General features: G+C 37.1%; 3 protein-coding genes, 1 long non-coding RNA gene and 2 pseudogenes across 6 annotated transcripts; 4 read left to right on the plus strand and 2 right to left on the minus strand.

Annotated features, from left to right (window-relative positions):
- The first annotated feature begins 449 nt into the window (after nt 1-449).
- LOC140838254 (BTB/POZ domain-containing protein At3g49900-like) lies at nt 450-2993 on the plus strand. The gene is made up of 4 exons (XM_073204421.1): nt 450-780; nt 894-966; nt 1485-2003; nt 2133-2993. The coding sequence occupies exons 1-4, from the start codon at nt 632-634 to the stop codon at nt 2883-2885; spliced, it is 1494 nt and encodes a 497-aa protein (XP_073060522.1). The 5' UTR covers nt 450-631; the 3' UTR covers nt 2886-2993.
- A 1211-nt stretch (nt 2994-4204) lies between these two features.
- On the minus strand, nt 4205-6345 carry LOC140838256 (uncharacterized). The gene is made up of 2 exons (XR_012119560.1): nt 6180-6345; nt 4205-5767 (listed from the first exon to the last, which is right to left on the minus strand). It is a non-coding gene; the product is annotated as an uncharacterized lncRNA (long non-coding RNA).
- Nucleotides 6346-7111: 766 nt separating this feature from the next.
- On the plus strand, nt 7112-12241 carry LOC140838257 (peptidyl-prolyl cis-trans isomerase CYP65). Of its 3 annotated transcripts, none has more exons than XM_073204422.1 (11): nt 7112-7294; nt 7386-7448; nt 7551-7654; nt 8820-8911; nt 8993-9082; nt 9190-9265; nt 9367-9734; nt 10786-11042; nt 11131-11419; nt 11571-11681; nt 11803-12241. In XM_073204422.1, exons 1-11 carry the CDS (start codon nt 7167-7169, stop codon nt 12010-12012), a joined length of 1788 nt encoding a protein of 595 aa, XP_073060523.1. In that variant the 5' UTR covers nt 7112-7166; the 3' UTR covers nt 12013-12241. The 3 variants fall into 3 exon arrangements, with proteins under 3 accessions (XP_073060523.1, XP_073060525.1, XP_073060524.1); XM_073204424.1 differs by having other exon boundaries at nt 7159-7298; nt 7386-7465; XM_073204423.1 differs by having other exon boundaries at nt 7159-7298.
- A 1376-nt stretch (nt 12242-13617) lies between these two features.
- Nucleotides 13618-15204, plus strand: LOC140837653 (protein SHORT-ROOT-like; annotated as a pseudogene).
- Nucleotides 15205-16938: 1734 nt separating this feature from the next.
- Nucleotides 16939-17871, plus strand: LOC140837655 (uncharacterized). Its single transcript, XM_073203767.1, has one exon. The coding sequence runs from the start codon at nt 17096-17098 to the stop codon at nt 17585-17587; it is 492 nt and encodes a 163-aa protein (XP_073059868.1). The 5' UTR covers nt 16939-17095; the 3' UTR covers nt 17588-17871.
- A 970-nt stretch (nt 17872-18841) lies between these two features.
- LOC140838258 (single myb histone 1-like) lies at nt 18842-21200 on the minus strand (annotated as a pseudogene).
- Between the last annotated feature and the right edge of the window lie 782 nt (nt 21201-21982).

Below are 21982 nucleotides of genomic sequence, written 5' to 3' on the forward strand. Positions count from 1 at the left end.
TGATGTACGTATACACACCAAATGCTTTAAAAAGGGGAATTTAAAAATATAATCTGTTAATTAATTTATCTACTATAGAAAAATCTCCCAAAATGGATGGCCTCTTGATTAATAGCCAATTGATATAGCATTCGATTTTCCCGTGAAGGTCTTTATGACGAATATAATATCAGTTGAATAATTCGATTTTTTACTCTGTTCACCATATATATATATATATATATATATATATATATATATATATATATATATAGATATAGATATAGACACACACACTTACATTTGGTACCTTTGCTATAACTATCTTATCTACTTTACTACTAGATCATGGTGGGGGGGTGGGGTGGGGTGGGGGGGGGGGGTTGGGTGGGGTTTGTTCTGGTTTCCCCCCAGAATATGGATGTATATATACAATGTGAATGAATGAAATGTAGCACAAAACGCAGCATTTATGATTCTTCACATGCCCATCAATTAATGTACCAACCCCAGCTCCCTAATCTAAACCAAACAGGCGCTCAATATCTTCTTCACGCTCTCTCATAAACCCTTCAAAAATACATTCTGTTATCAAAATCTCTCTCTATATATATACATATATATTTTATGTAAGTATTCTTCAAGAGAGACGATGGAAGCGGGGTTGAGGGGTTGGAATGAGTTGGGAATTGTGGGAACTATATATGAAGAAGAAGATGAAGATGACGATGCGGATTCGACGATGCCTTCACAGGAAACTACCCCTTCGCCTATCCTACATGTTTCTACCCAGAAACCTTGGTAAAACAAAGTCAAAACAACGAAAAATTTATGCCTTTCACTTCTTGAGCCTCACTTTTCGATGATTTGTTAGATTTTTTGTTTTTGTTTTCTGTGTTTTGTTTTTGTCTCAGGTCATTCGATAGGGTGAATCAGCATCCGGATGTAGTCATACATGTCCAGGATTCTTCTTTCCGCCTCCATAAGGTTTGTTTTTATGGCTTAAAACAAGAGCCATTATTAAAAAAAGGAGTAATTTTTTTGAGGTTAAATTGTAATGAATCCAATCATTGTTATCTTTTGAGGTTGTGTTTAGATGGATTTATTTGAATTTGTGATGAAAATTTTTTATGCTACATTATATTTATTAATTAATAAATTAACTAAATGAAGGGAAACATTTTGAATTTTAAAAGTCAAAATTTTTTAAACAACTTCAATGAATTTATATTGCAGATTTGAAATCTGTCCTTCCGTTTATTTATTATTTGACATATATTGAATTTATGACATGATGTAAAGGTGAAATTATTCACCAAGTTTATTTACGTAAAATTTTATATTAATTTAATATAAATTAGAGTTGTATAAATAAATAAATAACCCTATGCAGATTAAATTAATAACGTAGAAAAAATTGATTCGTTAACCTAAATAAGTGTGCCATGAATTGTCGTATATCGAATTAAATGCGCCATATTTACTCTTTACTTCCCCGATGGCAGCGAGTCCTGATGCTGAGGAGTGGCTACTTGAAACGGCAGCTCAGCAAATTGACGGAAATAACCCTCAATCCGCCGTTAAACATAACGCCTGAATGCTTCGCCTTGGTAACGGACTTCTGTTACGGATCTTACATAGCCATAACGCCGTTCAACGTCGCCGCACTGCGTACCGCCGCGGATATGCTGGAGATGACGGAGGTTTACGGCCCGATGGACGAGAATTTGCAGCAGAAAACGGAAGCCTATTTCTGCCGTGCTGTTGCCGTTAACAAAGAGTACGCCTCCATCGTGTTGCGGTCATGCTTTCCGCTGCTTCCGGAGGTGGAGATGGCGGCGGCTCTTGTTAGCAGATGCATTGAGGCGTTGAGTTTGATCGGTGAAGTTGACGGCGAAGGAGCATGTTTGGATCACGTTACTAGATTGCATGTTGAGGATTTGCAGTTGGTTTTGGAGTCCATGAGTCAACGCTTGACTGAAAGTCACGATCTTCTTTACACAATCATTGACCTTTATATCAAGGTACAGTTACAATAATTTATTTTTATTTTTAAAGAATATTTAGTTCTAATTCCTCTCGAGAAACAGTGAAACAAATTTCAATTGACTCAATGAGAAGTCCCGAGCTTGAGCTAGTAGTTTACCACGCAGGAGAAGGATAGAACAGTATCGGAGGACCAGAAAACCCGGATGTGCAACTACATAGACTGTAGCATCCTATCCCACCGAGTCCTCATGCACGCAGTCCAGAATCCCAGAATGCCGCTCAGATTCGTCGTCCAAGCCATGTTCGTCGAGCAGCTGAACACTCGGCGCTCCATCTTATCCAACCAAACCCATAAAAGTCGCCAACCAAAAGACCCAGTCACGCTTGGCGCCATCCTTAAACGCGATGTGGCACTCCGCCAAGTGACTCAGCTCAAGAACGCAATGAGCACGACAACTTCGAGGATCCGGTTCTTGGAGAAAGAGCTGAGTGGCATGAGGCAGCTGTTGAGTGATGCGGAGAATATGAATATTATTAATTCGGGTCGGTCTGCCAGTTTTCGTTTCAGTTCGGAGGGAAACAAGGTGGATAGGGGACAAATTGGTTCCATATCTGCGTCAAGTGTTCGAAATGTCGGGAGTAGAATCGGGGCAGAAGGGTCTTCTTCATCAGAGGAGTCGTCTGAGGGGGCTCGAAGTGTCGAAAAGAATCTCCGTCAGAGATTAATGCATGGATTGAAGAGTGCATTTCGCTTACAGAGTTTGGTTTCCAAGAAGAAGTGTGACACTAAAGGTTCTCTGAAATTCGGAGGAAATGCTGAAAATTCAGGTAATGGAGATGGTGGAAACGAGGAAATTGTTATCATAAGAAAGGATCAAGCTTTTCACAGGCGTTCTCGTTCTAATTCTTCTGTGTAAGAAATCTGGTAATGGCAGTTGTAGGTTAATTTAGACCAGCCTTGTGTGAATTCAGTGTGCATAAACCACAAAACTGTTTTTGTTTACTTGAATTGACGGTTTGATTCATCCCAAGGACCATCTTGACATCTTGAGGAGTTCATTTTCTATAAAATCTTTTTCCAAACCTCATCTTCAAAGATATATACATAGCTTTAAATGATTTGTGAGTTGGGCACGAGTTTAGTCCATGTAAGTTAATGCATGAGTCGAGCTCTGCATTGCTCAAGCAGCTAATTGCAAAGGAGCGTCGCTTTCTGCACTAAATTCTTGAAAAGGAGATGCAGTTAGATACGGCTGTCAGCTTCGTGGTTCGGTTTCCAGTTCTTGAATCATGCAATTATTATCGAAAATGATACGAGTGAGTGACTCCTCATGACTCATTAATTGTGATCACGAGATTACTCAATTAACAATCATGTCTACTGTCCTTTAAGTTGAATGCCAAAATTGTATCTATTTTTTTCATCATACTCAATTAACAATCATGTTTACCCCAGCATTTTTTGTTGTTTTAAGTAGCTTATTTTTCTCAATCGAGAGGATTAGGCTCACAACACACACAGGAAGAGGTTGGAATAGACTTATATTTAACAAATAAAATTTGGATATATTTTTTAAAATAAAGATAATCCATCAATAGGTCCATGTTCAGATTCAGGGTGCTTACTTGAAGTGAAAACGAGAGAATATCTGAGAAAATCGACACCCATTCCACTTCAGTCATAGTTAGAACACAAACCATAACAGCCATGATGAACGATCTAGCAAAGGAGCTCATAGCATGAAAATGGCAGCAGAACAATAATCTTGCCAACTACCTACATTTCCTATGCTGTGCTCCGGACGATCCACAGCTTGGCTAGCAACCCCGCCCTTGTAAAAGGCTAAGCAGCTTAATCTACCACCTGAGCCACGATTTCTGAATGCTTAGAACTGAAGTAAGAGCAAAAGGAAAAGAATGTCATGGACGCTATTCAACACTCAACATCTTAAATTAGGTTGAAGATGGAGGAGAATGTGATGAATAACCACGAGAAACATCAGTTGCATATAAAGTCAAAAAGCTTACATCCCACGACTTTCTTTAACTTTATTCAGTTTTATCCTAAATTAGAACCCCTTCACAAATGGTGTCTCTCATTTACATTTTGTATAACTATAGTTGTGTCGACACAACAATCATGAAAGCCTGCTTTGGTTTAATGAATTACAAGAATACTTGAACCAAACTTTAGCATGGCATAAGCTTCAACATTATTTTCTCATTCCAAAACCTCGTTAGGAAAAATCTTGAAGAGGGACTGGGTACTGCGACCATTAAAGTATGCTATCTCCCATTTTGGGCGTTCCCTCTCATCTCCCTGGTTACCAATGGAAGCCATCTTTCTCCTCTAATCCTTTTCAGCTCTGCTACCCGTTCTTCCTCTCTTTTTGTGGCTGCCTTAGCTGCTGCTTCTCTAGCTTCAAGTTTAGGCCGACTTCCGGCATGCAAAACCCTTGATGCGATAACAATATCATCCCCATCGACAACCGCAGACTGCAGTTGCTTCTTGAAATACAAAAAAATAATGAAAAAAATAGGCCGAACAAAATGAAAATTTTCACCTGGAGTTGGGCTGTTACTTGTTGTAAAGCATCGATTAATTGTTTTCACGACCTCCCGAAAATTTGAGCTTTCGGGAAAAAAATGATTCCAAAATATATAAAACTCTAGAATGTAAAAGTTCAAGACCCTACTGCACAATCCCCTTCATATTTGATTAAGATGGTATTAGGGGTAGGTAATTTTATGGGCCTTTCTTACCCAATACTAAACCACATGAACTTGTATACGTTGGATAATTATTCTGGACATATTTTTTCGGTTTCAGATCTACATACAACAAGGCATGTTAAAACAAAAACCTTTTGTTGTCAAAATTTCTATTGAGCTCAAACTTTTGGTCTTTGGGGGAAGCGAACTTCTGAAAATTGTTGCCAAATCAGAGAAAGCTCACCTTCTTTGATTTTTCATTGAGCTCTTCTCAAGGGAGAATTTTTGGTTTTTTTTGGGGTCCATGAAGCTCATCTGGTCACACAAACAACTTCTAATATCAAACACAAGTTAACAACGACAAAAACAATTCACAATTCCTAAAAGAAAATGATCAAGGGGTGCACTTCATAGATTAGCCAGTAAGCATCTCTAGGTAGACAAATTTAAGGTACTGTAATGAAACGTGAGCAGAAACCAACAGCAGAATTTATTATCAGGCAGCTCTTTACCTATGTGATAAAAAAACTATCCCAGGAGGAGCATTTTTAAAAAGTCGAACTCCAGCATGCATCATTCGGAGTGGAAATTTTGTCCGGAGTATTATGAGTTGTAATTGCCACCACTTCGAGAGTCTTATATAATATCTCATCCAGTAACTTTCTGTAACATAGATAGACAAAGAGACGCCAAAGGCATAACTATATAAAGAGAGTTATGCAATTTGGCACACCGTAAAGATGCATTTTCTAAGGGTTCCATGGTATAATTATAGATGGCAACAATATTCAAACATTTTTGAGAAACGGGCGACCACAATTTTCAACAAATTTTGAAATGTTACTCAGAAGTCATACCCATAATTAATATTAGTAGTTTATTAAGACCGGACAAAACAGCTGAATTATATAAATTATCTTGGAATCATAATATTAAGCAAAATTGGAAATATCTTACACATCGAAAAAAATCACTCCCCTGCAATCTTCAAGAAAACATCGGTGATCTCTTGGTATCACGACGTAAATAACAACGAGACTTCAAGGTGATGAAGCCATGAAGATTATATTAAACCTCTGAGGTGGATCTAAAAATATTTCAAAAAAGCAATAATAAATATTTGATTGAATGAAACACTATCAAACGTGCTGTTTTTAACTAAATATGCACGAGGATCTTGTCCATAATGCTATTGCTTTCCACTCGCAAACACTGAGGGAAATAAAAGGTTTATGTCCATTCTCATAGAACCAAAACAAGAATCAAACACTTGAACGACATTCTCATTAAAATAAGGCAATGGGTAAAAAATATATCCTAAAAATGCTATTTTTAGATTTTCTTGTTAACCGTATCGTCAAATAAAGACGTGAACGAACTCAGCTTAGTGATACTCCTGGCATTGTAGCACGACTGGGATCCGTGCTATGCCAAACTTCCATTTTTCTTTTTATTTTCCGCAAATAATATTTGATGCATCGGTGTGAACAAAGTTATACCTTAATTTGGTAGTGTTTGATCTTTTGGGATTTGCGAATTCCTTGTTCTTCGTGTTCACTGCTGCAGGATTCTGGTTTGCTAAAGATGGCGACGGAAGCTACAGAATCTATGGCAGCTCTCCACTCGGCGTCTCCGTCTTCTTCTCCACTGCTGCTCCCTACAGCCGCTCATTATTACTACAATTACCATTATAACATATTAGACGACCAAAAAAAATTCAAATTTTCTTTTCTTTCAATTTTTTAAAATAATTTATTATTTATAATTTATTTTATGTTTTTCAGTATTTTTCCAATTTAGTTAATATATATAAATAAAATTATAATACCCATAATTTATTTTAGAAGGTATATTGAGGTATGTGCAAAAATATTAATACACACAGTGTTAATTATCTTAAAGAGTATTTTTTTTAACATACAAAAGTCTTTTGTAATAAGCACGGATATGGAAAATGTTAATTTTTAAATTATATTAATTATTAATTTAATTGTACAAAAATATACAAAATAATATATTGGTACACTCGTTCTATTTTAGGCGTAATAATGGTATACGATATCACCAAATTATTCCAAAATTAAACCTAAATCCTCTCAGCTTGGAACCATCCTCTCCCTTACAGTGTGTTTGGCAACCAGGATTTGAGAGGATTTCATGGGATTTGGATTTCAAAATCCTATTTTTACTGTTTGGCAAGATGTTAATAAAAAAGGATTCGGATTTGCTTAGGATTTCATGGGATTTCAACAAGTATATCCAAATCCCATCAAATTTGATAAGATTTGGTGGGATTTGGATTTTAAAAACATAAAATTACTTTTTTCCAACACATCATTCTCCACCAAAATTTCTAAGGGTAATTTAGTAAAATTTTAAAATTCCAAATTCGAATCCTTTTTTCTCCAAACAAGAAATGGATTTGTAAATACCCTAACCTAATCTGATTCTATCCAATTTTCTGGGAAACCGAAGTATTGCCAAAGATGGGTAAGAAGCAACACAGCAAAGATCGGATGTTCATAACGAAAACGGAGTGGGCCACCGAGTGGGGTGGCGCCAAATCCAAAGAAACCGGAATCCCCTTCAAACGCCTTCCTTTCTATTGCTGCGCGCAAGTATCCTTTTCTTTTTGGCCTCCCAATTGCATAACTTGCGTGATTTTAGTGGTGCTTATTGATTAACTAATTGATTGATTATTGCAGTCTCACGTTTACCCCGTTTGAAGACCCTGTTTGCACAGCAGATGGCAGCGTATTTGAGACGATGTTAGTTATTTACTGCGGTGGAGCTTCTGCTTTCTCTTGCTTTTTTGTTTTTTGAATTTCAAGTTGAGGAACTCTGGTGTTGATATTTTCAATTGGATTTAGGTATATAATTCCGTACATCATGAAGTATGGGAAACATCCGGTAACTGGATCTCCGCTCAAGCAGGAGGATTTGATTCCTCTCACTTTTCACAGGAATTCTGAAGGTAAATTATGTGTTATGTCGTTGGTTTTGAGTTTTCCTTCTTATTAAAGTTTGAAATTTTTGCAGAGGAGATTGTGGTTGAAATATGTCCGGTTCTTGGTCATTTAAATGAATTACGGACAGTTTAAATCTTGTAATTTTATTGATAATGCTAGCTATCTACTCTGTTTTTTAGAGTTGTAAATGACTTATATATGAAAAATAATTGAAAAAGAAGTTTTAGCATGGACTTATCTGCTAAAGTTATTTTTCACTTCTCTGCTGCTTGAACGTTGAGTTATTTGAGTTTAAATTTTATGTTCCTAATTTAATCATTGTATGTTGCTATCTATCTCTGGTACTTTATCTTCTATTCCTCGATGTGGCATTTTTATGGTTCTTTGAGGACCCTTATATAGTGGGTTTGAGATGGGGGTTTCTGTATTAGTGGCTAGTGGTGATGGTGATATATATCTGAGAAGAAAGAAGAATGGAGGACACAGTAAGAGATTTTGGGCGGCAAGAGCAAAATATATATGGTTTTGGGGATTGGAGAAGTGGGTGGAGTTGGATCACAAGCTTGTTGAGTTGACAAGATTCAAGCTCGACTGCTCGAGTATTTTGAAGATGCTACTTTGAGCTCAAACTTAGTGGTTGTTTCTGAGCTTATTTGTTAGCCTTTAGTTTTTTAACATAAGTTTCTATTTAATCAGGACTTTATAATAAATTTTTATCCATAAACTCATGACCATGCTCATGGACTAAGCTAAAGTATTGATATTTGCACCTTCTGATTGCAAGCTAGGTGTCAATATCTTGAGCCTTTTAAGCTCTGGCTCCTGCTCAAATTTGGAATTCAAGCTCAAGATCATAGTTCCATGGTTTCAACATGTTTACACTACGGTGGTGGATGGGCATAGTATCAAAACCTCGGTGGGAAGCATAATTAGTATGGTTGTTAGGCACAGTGCATGGATATGTTCTGTAGGTTTGAATATAGCCAAGTTTGCTCCTGCTATTGTTGTAGATAATAAGCTCAAGAAAATATTACATGAGCCAAACTATCTAATCTAGTAGAATCTCTAGGAAATTTCAACTTTGATTTCCTAATATTAGAATTTCAGGTTTCTTCAAGTTTTAAACTTCACATTTATTATAGTGGGTTTAATACCATTCTCTTTTCGCAGGAGAGTATCATTGCCCTGTCCTGAACAAGGTTTTTACTGAGTTCACACATATAGTTGCTGTGAAGACCACTGGAAATGTGTACTGTCATGAGGTACACCTGTTGTTGGATTTTCACGAAATTTCATTTTTCCCTGTTGATATGTTCATTCATTAAGTCATTGTTGCTGCCTAGGCTATCAAGGAATTGAATCTCAAAACCAAGAACTGGAAGGAACTTCTTACTGATGAACCATTCACCAAGCAAGACCTTATAACCATTCAGGTGGAATATGGTGCACCATGTCTTTTTCACCAAATTGATAAAATCTTTAATTAAATTTAAATATTGATTGAAGTTGGTAACAGTATGTGTCTGATTTTCATGAGTAGAATCCCAATTCACTTGATATCAAGACTCTGGTGGATTTTGATCACGTCAAGAAAAATTTAAAAATCGACGATGAAGGTTAGTTTCTATAGTTTTTTTGTTGTTGTTAAAACGCCTGCCTTCCCCGTTTCTTGGTTGCTGCCACATTATATTAAACCATCATGTTTCTCCTGTGGTAGAATTGAAGAAAATGGAGTCTGATCCGTCTTATAACATAAACATTAATGGGGATATCAAACAAATGCTTAAAGAACTCGGAACCGAGAAAGCAAAGGAAATTGCATTACATGGTGGCGGCGGAAACAAAGCAAAAAATGAAAGGGCGGCGGCCCTTGCTGCCATTTTAGCTGCAAGATCACGTATCAAGGACAATGCTGACTCAAAGAGCGGTGAATTGCCCAAGCAGACATACAGTATAGTAGATGCGGCTTCTGCTGCTGTTCATGGAAGAAGTGCGGCTGCTGCAAAATCTGATACCGGTGATAAAACTGCTGCTCGAATAGCCATGCACATGGCTGGTGAAAGAGCACCAGTAAATGCAAAGCTGGTTAGTTTTGGTTTTGATAATCATTTATATTATGTTCTCTTTGCATCTCAAAGATGGTGATGATAAGGTGGATGTGTGGACATACAAAAATCTGATATGGATAAGCTAAGAAATGAGTGTACTAGAGAAAGGGTTGGAGTTGCGTCTATCGAAGAAAAATTGAGGGAGGCACACCTGAGATGGTATAGACTCTTTCAAATGCGACCGATAGAGTTAGGAGATGCGAGACCATGACTAGTACCCATAGACAAAGAAGGCTACAAAAGACTTGGATAATAACCGATTGAGCATGATATGCATTACCTTAAGATAGATGACGAAATAATAAGAGATAGAGCACAATAACGAAGTAGGATCCATATAACTGACCCCATTCAATGAGATAAGAGATTGTGTGTTGTTATTGTTGTTTTCTCTTTGCGCTAAAAAACACATGTATATACTCTGATCTAAAATCTTGGCTGATTCTATGCACAACCATTTAATTTGTGTGGGAAAGAATTGGGTTCTTTAGTTATGCTTGTTGTTTGGGTTCTTACATTTTATTTTTAAGATGCTGCCTTTTCTGATTATTTATATGCAAACATGTAAAAAGATGAAGACCGGAGGAAGAAGTTAGAAGTGTTAAATGAAGCTCTTGTTGTATCTTCCTTTTTACACATAAAATTCAAAACGTTACAAGCACTTTCCTGGTTCCGAGAACGCTGTAATTAAGAAGAATGGAAGGATCATATAGGTTAGTGAATATTGCATCTGACGCAGTGCATAGGGAAATCAGAGATCAAGATGAAAAGTAATAAATGTTGTTTTTCATCTATGCATGTTCACTGTCGAGCTATCAAAACATTCTATCTTGAGTTTTGACTTGATTGTTCATCAATAAACAGATATTTTAAATGTTAATTTTCTTCTTTCTTTGTTGATGAGGTAACTTATTTGATATTTCTTACCATCAGTAGAGTGCCATTTCTTTGCTATCCTCTTATGTAGTTTGCTTGCACTGTCTCAAGATGAGGTATGATTAACTTTGATACTTCTTGAAATATTCCAGGTTAAAAGTCGCTTCACAAGTGGCGCTGCTTCACGATCTTTCACCTCTACCTCGTATGATCCCGTGACTCAAAATGAGTATGAATATGTTAAAGTTGAGAAAAATCCCAAGAAGAAAGGTTATGCCCGGGTTCAAACTACACATGGTGATTTGAACATTGAGCTGCATTGTGATATTACTCCAAGGACATGTGAGAACTTCATCACTCTGTGTGAACGTGGTTATTACAATGGAGTAGTTTTTCACAGAAATATTAGGTACTTGAAATAATCATTCAACAACCCTTCTAAATTTCCTTTTACTCTTAGGACTTTAATATTAACTAATGCTGTACCCAATGAGTAGGAACTTCATGATTCAGGGCGGTGATCCTACTGGGACTGGGAGAGGAGGCGAGTCAATTTGGGGAAAGCCCTTCAAAGATGAACTTAACTCCAAATTAGTTCATTCTGGGAGAGGTGTTGTTAGTATGGCAAACTCAGGTCCTCACACAAATGGTTCACAGTTTTTTATATTGTACAAATCTGCAAATCATTTGAACTTCAAGCACACAGTTTTTGGAATGGTCGTTGGAGGGTTGACTACCCTTTCGGCATTGGAAAAAGTACCTGTTGATGATGATGACCGTCCTTTGGTTTGTAATCTTCCTTTCTTATTATCTGTTCTTCCCTTCAGTCCCTAATTTGCTGTTTTTAACCTTTATGTGGATGCTCAACGTTAATTTTTCCGGTTATTAGGTTCTTGGTTTTGAGCTTCTATTTCCGCTTTTCCTGTTGCCTTTTCAGGAAGAAATCAAGATTATAGGTGTTGAAGTATATGTTAATCCTTACACAGAATCTGATGACGAGGAGGAAAACGCCGGTAAAGAGAAGACTGCTGTTGATGACGAAGAAAATGTTAGTCTATGATTGTCTTGTTGCAGTGATTGTCATTTCATGATGAAATGACTTTTTCTTCAATTTTTAAATGACAACTTTTTTGTTTTGTTTTCAACATGTTTTTTTGGAATACTTTCAGGATAAGATAGGCTCATGGTACAGTAATCCTGGTACGAGAACAGCAGAAACTCCTGCTGCGGGTGACGGTGTTGGAAAGTACTTGAAGGCAATGATTGCTCCAGCTGCATCTGTCACCACCGTAGATAGTGATGTGCTTGCTGGGTCTGCGGTAAAGAAGAGAAAATTTGGCAAGTCAACTGGAGAACTTAAAGATTTTTCTGCTTGGTAGGATTTCCTTAATTTGTGTTATGTATCTGTCTCCATTGACTTTAAAAAATGTGACACCTTGGAAGATAAGCTGGAGAAAAGGGTTGATAGCATAGATTTTAGTAATTGCGTCTGCATTTAAAATAAGTTTTTGAGATATTGTAATATCTCTCTAGTGACCTTTTCATTACCGAATAAAATTCGTGTAATTTGTCACTGTAAACTTTTGATGAGTTACCTCAGAACGCGAACTCCATGAATGTTACTGGCGCTGTTTAGGTACTAAGATGGGCGGTTTTCCTTAATACCACGACTTGCCCATCCTTGCATAATCTTGGTGATATAATGCAGAATTCAATAACTGGAAAAAATATATAGCACCGAGAAAATCCATGTTTTTGACTCTCTACTTTGACTTGATAGGATACTTTTAAGCATATTTGAACTTTAGATAGAGCGGACTGACATAATTTCCCTACTGTATTGTGTCTCCTCACATTGCGAAACTTAAATTTCTTATTCCATCATTTATCGAGAACATGGTTTCTATGTTCCTGTAATTGCTCGATCACACATTTAACTCTCAGGCTATAATTGGTTGTTGAAATTAGTATATGCCTGGTCTTGAACATCATTTTCTTGCTGAAATCTGTCAGAAAAATTTGTAGTGTTCTGGTTTTAGAGTTATATGTGGTCCATTGCTTCATTAATATGCCTCCCCCATTCGTCCAGCCGCTCCTCCTCTGCCACTGGTGGCGAGAAAGGGGATGGCTCATCCTCCACTTCTGTGAGTATAGAAAAGGATTTGTCCGTCTATGGAAGAATTGATGGTGATGATCCGTTCTCAATGGTTCTCTGCAAGCTCGTCGGCCTATGCTCATCCTCATCGCTCATTCGACCCAAGAAGCAGAAGATTTTCCCAGATTCAATGCCATTGTTTCCACTTTTAATACTCTGTGATGCCTGAAACTAAAATCTTTTCGATGGAGAAGTAAGGGGAGAGTCTTGCATATTCAGAAAATTGGCGGTTGATTATCTTGAATTATAGCAAAGGAAACTTTCTGGTATGGTAAACACAGAGGATAAATAAACATTTAAAAATATAAATCATTGTTACATGATTTTGATTTTTATAATATTTTTCAAATAAGATATGACATCATCATTTAATTTTTTTTAAAATAAATTATTATTACATCAGCATTTTCTCATTTCATATTAGCATTTATACGAAATATGACTGAGAAAAAAAAATCAAAATTTATATATCAAAACCAAACTTTGAAAATTCCGTAGACCAAATCTAAAATAGATAAGGTTAATGTTTCAAAAAAAAATTGTTAACCCCATTAGTCTATCCCTAACTCTAAACTCTAAATTATTGGATTTATTACTCCCTCCATCCAAAATCTCAGTTAGTTAACAAGATTCCTAAAAAAAAAAAAGGATGCCAAATTTTTCAATATCCTCCTGTTGATTCAACCCCTCAATATATACCCATTTCAAAGTTAAGCAAAAGCAAACAACTCCATATATATTTCTCTCTCCACATTAACAAGCACGTACAGTTACCAATTGAAACAAAGATTCAATTTTTATTTTCATATTAATTAGGTCTCTACATTAGATGGATACTTAATTGTTTCGACTAGAAAGCCTCCAATCTGATCGATCCTTCAACTCCAGCAGAACTTTTAGTGGCTCTAGATCTTCTAAACAATATCTACATCATCAAGATCAAGAAGAAGAATGCTATAACATTTTCATGGATGATGAAGATTTCTCCTCCTTTTCTTCCAGATACTACGATCCTTACCACCAACAACAGCAGCAAACGTCCAACACCACCATGCCAACCACGTCCACTGGCGGTGCCACCCCTTCTGAAAACCATGCGTACGGCCGACTCACTAATAAACTCTCTTACAGTTACTCTGCGGCACGTGATCTAAGTCTTGAATTTGCAGCCTCACTTTCTGGGCAAAATGGTAAGTGGGCTTCTGATATTCTCTTGGAAACAGCGAAAGCTGTTGCACATAGAAACACTGGTCGAGTGCAGCAACTCATGTGGATGCTCAACGAGCTTAGCTCGCCATACGGTGATGTCGATCAAAAGCTGGCTTTTTACTGTCTCCATGCCTTGTTCTGCCGCATGACGGATTCCGGCCAGCGTACGTATCGGACAATGATATCGGCATTGGAAAAGAATTGTTCTTTCGAGTCTACAAGAAAAGTGGTCTTAAAATTTCAAGAAGTTAGCCCTTGGACTACGTTCGGCCATGTCTTTTGTAACGGTGCCATAATTAACACTTTTGAAGGTGAAAGCAAATTTCACATAATTGACATCAGCAACACCTTCAGCACGCAGTGGCCTACTCTTCTTGAAGCCATAGCCACGCGCACACAAGAAACTCCACATCTGAGGCTTACCACCATCGTGCATACAATCTGGCGGCGCAGGGGTGCAGAGGGTGATGAAGGAGATAAGAAGCAGGATGGAAAAGTTCGCTAGACTCATGGGCGTGCCCTTTGAGTTCAACGTCGTACATCTTGCAGGCGACTTATCCGAACTGAATTTAGCAGAATTAGCTGTCAAAGAAGACGAAGCCCTAGCCGTAAATTGTGTAGGTAAATTACATTCTGTAACAACAGGTGGTAATCGTAGGGATTTTTTAATGTCCATGTTCAGGATGCTGCATCCTAGAATTGTTACAGTTGTTGAAGAAGAAGCTGATCTTGATGTGGATGTAGATGAGGATGATTTTCCAAGGAGTTTTCAAGAAATTTTACGTTTTTTTAGGGTTTACTTTGAGGCCTTGGATGAGAGCTTCCCAAGAACAAGTAACGAACGTTTGAGGCTGGAACAGGCAGCCGGGACAGCTGTAACGGACCTGATAGCTTGTCCACCGACGGAGTCAGTGGAGAGGCGGGAGACGGCGGCTCGGTGGTCACACCGCCTGCAACGCGGTGATTTTAGACCGGTTTCATTCAATGAAGAAATTTGTGCTGATGTGCGCGCATTGTTGAGGAGGTATAGAGAGGGATGGTCGATAGTTCCGTGCTCGGATTCCCCCGGAATATTCCTTTCTTGGAAGGATCAGCCGGTGGTGTGGGCTAGTGCATGGAAGCCTTGATGACTATCAGAAATAGCACGTGTAAATGTAGTATGTTGTTTTGAGCACATGCCCCGTGGGAGGAATTAAGTGCATGCAATCGATGAAAATATTTTCTTGTAGAAGAACAGGAAGATGGAACAGTTTTCTCGTAATTCATCCTTTGTTTGTCTTTGCCACAATATTAATTAGTTTAGTTAATGCTAGTGTCTTAACTAATTGATTAAATGGAAGTGGTCTTAGGATTGTTGAGAAGATGTAAAAAAAGGAAAAAAAACATTTGTGAAGATCAGTGAAATAGACGAGCGTTTTGGAAATTTGTGCAAATGTTATTTACTTGTTGCCTTCCTTCTTGTATTGGTTCACATCTTTATCTTCTGATTAGACTTGCCCCCTCCTTGTCTGCAATTTTCCACCCACTATCTCTTTCTTCCTTTTTTCAGATGGTAGAATTACTTCTTTATAATAATACAGTTCCCTTTATGGGGATTCTTCGATATATTGATTTCAGTCTTTGATTTCTTGGATTTGATCGTTGACAGGTACTGGGCTAATGGCTAATGGCTATTATTTCCCACATTGTTTGTGGAAGCAAGTTGACCAGAACCTGTTATTGTATCTTTCCAGTTATTTTGCTGGTGGAGAGAGTGCACTTCCATAGTATACTACGGATTGGGGCCATATTGTATATTTTCGGAAATTTGATTTTTGCATGCCCTTGGGCCGTGACCAAGTTGTAATTGGGACAAAAATAAAAGCTTGCTCAGAAAAGTGATTAAACATTAAATTATAAATTATAATAAATTTGATTATATTTTATAAATAATAACTTCATAGTTATTTAACTAAATTGAAAAATATCATTTCAGTATATTTTTTTAACCTCCATCAGCAGAATTTCCTAACATCTACACAAATTAAGATTTGAACCTCATAACATTTGGATATTTGACCATTTAAGGCAAATATATGAATTTCAAATATATTTAAATATATATTTTTATTTTTAAGAAAATAAGAAAATAATTTTTAAAATCACTCTTCCATTTTTATATCATATTTTATAGGGGTGTCAATTCAGGTGAGTTGGGTCGGATTGAACAATAGTATTAGTCAAAAATTGTCCAACCCGAACCCGAGCCAACCCGAAAACTCTCAACCCAAAATTGAACCCGAAACAACCCGATCAACCTTATTTTGAATTTTTTTTAATATTTTTTAAAAAATAAAATTCAAAAAAATAATATCAATATTTTAATTTAATCACATAATAATAAAATCTCCCTCGTAAATATGATTTAAATTTGAAAGTCTAATTTTAGAAAAATAAAATATATTTACTAAATCAAATAAACAATTATTTAAAAAATAAAAAAATATTCAAATTAAATATTAAATTATTAGAATTTATGATATAAATATAAAATAAATATTTTTTCAGACATACAATATATAAAAATTAAGTAGTATTTATTAATTATATATTTTAAAAGATAAAATTAAAATTTTCAGGTCAACTCGAGTTGACCCGAACCCAACTCGACCATTTTTTTGGGTCAGCTGTCGGGTTCAACCTGATATGACCCAAACCCGAAAACTCCAAATCCAAACTTGATTTTTTTCGTGTTGAACCCTGTCGAGTTGATAGGTCGTTTCGGATTTTGACACCTCTAATATTTTAAATTAATTTCAATGGATAAGATCTTGATACACACGTAATTTAAAAAAAAAATAGATCTTATATATAATGGGTAAATCTTGGTTATCCATCTTATTAGGAGTATAATGTGGATGAAATAAATAGTAAATAAGGTATTTGGCAAACCATTTCAAAATTTTTTGATGGTTAATTGTGATTAGCGAAAGAATGGATCCAACTCAAATCTGCTTCTTCTTCCTCGTTGCTTTAAAAACCTAATAAACCTTCTCCGTCGCTCCAATCTTTTTCAGAAGCTACTTGAAAATACAATCTTCCGTCACTATCTTCCCATTATGTCTTCCGTCGTCTCGAAAATACATTCCAAGCCCCTTGCCCGAACACTCTTCTTTCGTACACTCTGCGCCGCCACTGAATCACGGACCCAGAAGCTGGAACGAATCGCCGACGAGCTCTTGGATCTCGACAAGTTTGAGCGTCATGATTACGTCATCCTGTTACGCCACAAAATGGGTTTACATCGATACGGCCCGGCGCCATCCGCATCCGGATTGCAGTCCCCTTCGGCGGCCGCTGGTGGATCATCCGCCGCCACTGATGTGGCTAAAGAGAAAACAGCGTTCGATGTGAAATTGGAGAAATTTGACCCCGCGGCAAAGCTTAAGGTGATTAAGGAGGTAAGAGGGTTTACTGATTTGGGTCTTAAAGAGGCTAAGGATTTGGTCGAGAAGTCCCCGGTGGTGGTTAAGAAGGGGGTTTCCAAAGAGGAGGCTGAGAAGATTGTGGAGAAGCTCAAAGAAGTTGGTGCCACCGTTGTATTGGAATGATATAAAACGATATCATTTGCAGTTTAGGCATAAAGGTGTTGATTTTGTTGTCCTGCTAATGTAGAATTAGACAGGTTGTGTTTCATAAAGCAATTGAATATTTTTTGAATGAATTATGAGGCGTGCACTAATGACAAGAGAAAGCTGGTGGAATATATATTGAGTTTCTTTGGTTGCTAAATATTGTGTCTTGGTTCTTTTTTTCTCTTGAGACACTAATGATGCATTTACGGCTTTGATAATCTGTATCATGAAACTGTTCTATTGCCATGAAAATTTCGACACCTGATGTTCCCACATTGGGATATGGTTCCATTCACTTGAACAAGATGGAGAATATTTGGCTTTCCTGCTTAATCATTTTAGTGTTTTTGAGTCGGTTAGCGTGATTAGGGAAGCCCATTGTTCATGTTGCAGTATGAGGTAATTCCCAATTTTCTTTTTCTTACGTCTGACTCTTTTAGAACATCCAAGAGCATCATGAAAGGGTTCGACAGTTATAACAGAGGGGGCATGTTGAGTTCTGATCCAATGTTCTCGCTCTCTGTTTTCATTTTCTTTATACCAAACTAGTTTTTGACAAGATGAGGTATTTCTATGTATATCTTGGGCGTCATGGTAAATTATGTTGCACACTGTGTGAATGTCCGTTACAGAAAGTTGTGTGATAGAATTATCCTACTTTTGTGCTCCGGCTGATAGCAGCAGACTTATCCAACCGGATCATTCTCAAGGAGTACGTCCATTTATTTCCGAAAATTGGAAACTGAGATTTTGAGAGCTGATGAACCAAAATGTTTTCACATGCAGCTAATTCAGATCGTGGTCACGAAACCATGACCTTCTCCATGATTGTCAAACTAGGTATCTTGTTTAGACTTTTAACAATAAGATTCATGTGAAAGTGAAATTTTGATGCCAAAAATAAACTATTTTCCTAAGAAACATAAGGTCCATAGAAGTTGAACATATGAGATAGTTTTGTCCCCTTTCTTCTTGCTGACAGCATATTTTATGAATTTATAATAGTATCTGGATGCAATGTTTCGCCCTGCTTATATGTTGATCACTAGCATAATGTGATTTCTGCTACTATTCATAATTATTCAAATAGCATTTGCCAATTCTGAGATTGCAAAGAGTCAATGGCGCACAACTAGCTGTATATAGCTCTTTTTATTCGACAAAATCATGCAGCTGACAATAATGGCTTGTTCTATCCGATCAAACCATGCTGGAGACAAGCTTAGCGCATATTATGAATGAGACAAATGTTTTATCACGGCCTGTAGTGTCATTAGACTCTTAACAAGACTAACAAGGTACTCTAATATCAACCTTGGTAGGCATAAATTTGATGAACTCAAACTATTTACGAGACAAATATAATTTCGATTTACATTTCTGCTACTTAATTACATTGTAGGAACATGGTCGCAAAAGACTAGCACAATGATATCAAGACTTAACTGAATGAATTGCCCTGCCTCATATCGGGAATGCAATCAGTAATTATTGCCACTTGATCTCTGCACATGAAAGAAAAAAGGGCTATCAGATAAAGAAATAGTTTACAGGAAAAGATGCAAACCAAACTTACCAAAAATTTCAGTAGTTACGACTTACAAACTGAATGTCGCACAGAGATCAAGGAAACAAATTTTACAATTTTTTTAAACTAATGGTAGAATCCGAAGGTCACACTCTAGGAAAGGGATAGATTGAGTTCAGTTCCAAGAATCAGAAATTGAAAACAGTGAATCGGCCAGCCTTTTGAACATTTGAACTTGTATTCATACCAACATGATTTTAGAAAGCCCAAAGTGCTACAAACTACCTCCAAATGTGATATCGATCAGTGTAAATTGGGCCCAAAGTCATACATGCTATGAATTAAGTTTATGATAGCATATAGAGTATCATAGCAAGTACTCAAATTCAAGTATTGACTTTACCAAACCCGGATATGTCACAATTCAGCGCCTTTTGAGCTGCATCAGCAACACAGTGTGCTGCCTCCGCCTCAGCCTCTTCTGCTTCCACGACAGCTGCCTCAGCTACTGCAATTGCAGCTTCCGCTTCCGCAACAGCTTGTGCGGCAGCTGCAGCAGCCTCTTTAGCAGTCATGCTCTTCATCTTCTCCAGCTCCGCGTCAATCTGGGCTTTAGTAAGAATCACAAGACCATCTTTACCAGCATCCGAAAGATTCTTCTTTGCTCCATTTGCATGCAACAATGTAGGGTCTTTCCCTGACGACCACGGTGCGATTCTGTATAGATGCCTCACCTGTCCAATATTAGATTATGATTTGAAACAAGAAAACTGGCCAAATCTTTTCTTGAAAGAAATACCTTAACCAACTGTCTATTTTCAGTCAAAAGCTTCAAATGTGTAGCCAAGGTATTTTCAAAGTCTGGAGGCGTCCAGTGATGCTCCTATAACATAAACATAATATCAGAATTTGAAAGAGGCACAACCATAGTGGATAGAGAGAACTATCTTGAAAAATCATGTTTTGGGAGGCATTGTGTTAGCAAGGGCGAAGAGCATAGTCCACGTCCAAAAAGACTATTCTACTAGGTGGGAACCTTATAAGCCATAATAGACTTGGGATTGCAATATATTGACACAAAATTCAGAAGGGTGATACGAGCAAAAACTTCAATTCTCCTAAAACTTTAGCTAATAGAAATCAAGCATCAATTCCATTTACTGCCATCTTATTTTTTTATTCATCGGATGACAATAATACCTCTATGTAATCAGCAATTGAATGTCGACTAGATCCTCGAGGTTCCTTCAACTTTGTTACAGCCTCCAATATAAGATCATCCAACCTTGACATCTGTTTTGTGGAACCAGAAGCCTAGAATTTTTCTTGACATTGTGTGACGGGAGTTCCGTAAAGCACTCCATAATCCTTCTCAATCACCAAGCTTTGACTGGTGGCTTCTTATTCTTCTTCTTCACGCTTGGGAATCAATTGATTCTTTTTATGTGTAGTCCTAGCCCTATGCCTAGACCCCAATCCATTTGTCATACAATTCAAATTTCTCCATTTGTCCTGCTCCACAAGTGAACACGGACATGAAAAATTATTTACAAATAGAGAGAACAATTCCTATGTTAATCATAACAAATAATAAACCTAGGTAATAATGGTTCTTGTTATTTCACGGTTCACACGCTACATAAGACAACAATGGGCATTTTCGTTCATTCAAAATAAGAGTTTTCCAGCTCAATAATGATCTTTCTTAAATTGACAAAACAGGTGGATGCAACGAGGGCGACAAGACAATCGCTCTTGCAACGAAAAAAATTGATTAAAATTTTTGTGCGTAACTTGAAATTTCACGCTCAATGCTTGAGATCGTCCTTCATTTTCTGCCCAGCCCCTCTCTCCTCAATTCTGAGGTCCGCCCTTGATTGCCACGTAGCAGAAAAGGAAGTATTTTCTTACCTTCAAGTCCACATTGGAACGAGATCTCAAGACTCTACTAAATTCAACATCTTTAAGGATGGTACTCCATTTTCCTACCCCATACTGTTGAATGCCAGCTTTAAGAGCCGCTTCTTCTTCTGATGTCCATTTCTGCTTCGGAGCACCCATTACCAGAAGCCAAGAACTTCCACAAACAAATAATCTGTAGTAACGCACCCGGTTGTTACACCTGAAACATGAAGACACATACCAAGACCCATTTTTGGTACCAGAAATATCTGCTAAAACTTGCAAATATCAAACATAAAGGATAGCTGCTTTCAAATTAAATTAATATAACTTCCGAAGTTGCACGGATTGGATATTATATAAGCTGACTCCTTCAAATGGTCAAAATCTTGATTTCTCAAGAAGGATATCTCAGGAAGCAAAGAAGCAAAGAAGCAAGCAAGATTGGAATGATGATCAATCCCACTCTTATTTATCACTAATCGAACAACAAACAAGGACCCGACGAAAAATGAAAGCAAATTACTAAAAATTTAAAATAAAATGTGCATAAAAGAAATGTGCTCGAAAATTTAATGGGAATTCGCCGATTTGTATTAAATTCCAAAAGAAGCCCCCGAAAATAATATTGCGCAAGTTTTCATGCGTGGTCAAGAGATTTTGATTGCCTTTGGCGAACAAGGAGGAGAATTCCGGTCCATTTGAAAGACAGACACACACGAATTTATCGAATCCCTCCCTACTCTTGGAAACGACGATGAGTGGAAGCAACAACAGTGTGAGCTATATTTTTTTTTTCCATTTTCCATTCTCCTTCCCTCCACACACTTCCTTTGTCAACCTGGAACAGTCGTGGATTAATATAATTATTTTTAAAATAAATATACTGGAAATTAAGCGCAGAGAATTTTATTAAAAACAAAATAATATTTACATTTGGG

Source organism: Primulina eburnea, chromosome 8, assembly GCF_022965805.1.
Source record: "Primulina eburnea isolate SZY01 chromosome 8, ASM2296580v1, whole genome shotgun sequence".
In the NCBI taxonomy this organism is placed as follows: domain Eukaryota; kingdom Viridiplantae; phylum Streptophyta; class Magnoliopsida; order Lamiales; family Gesneriaceae; genus Primulina; species Primulina eburnea.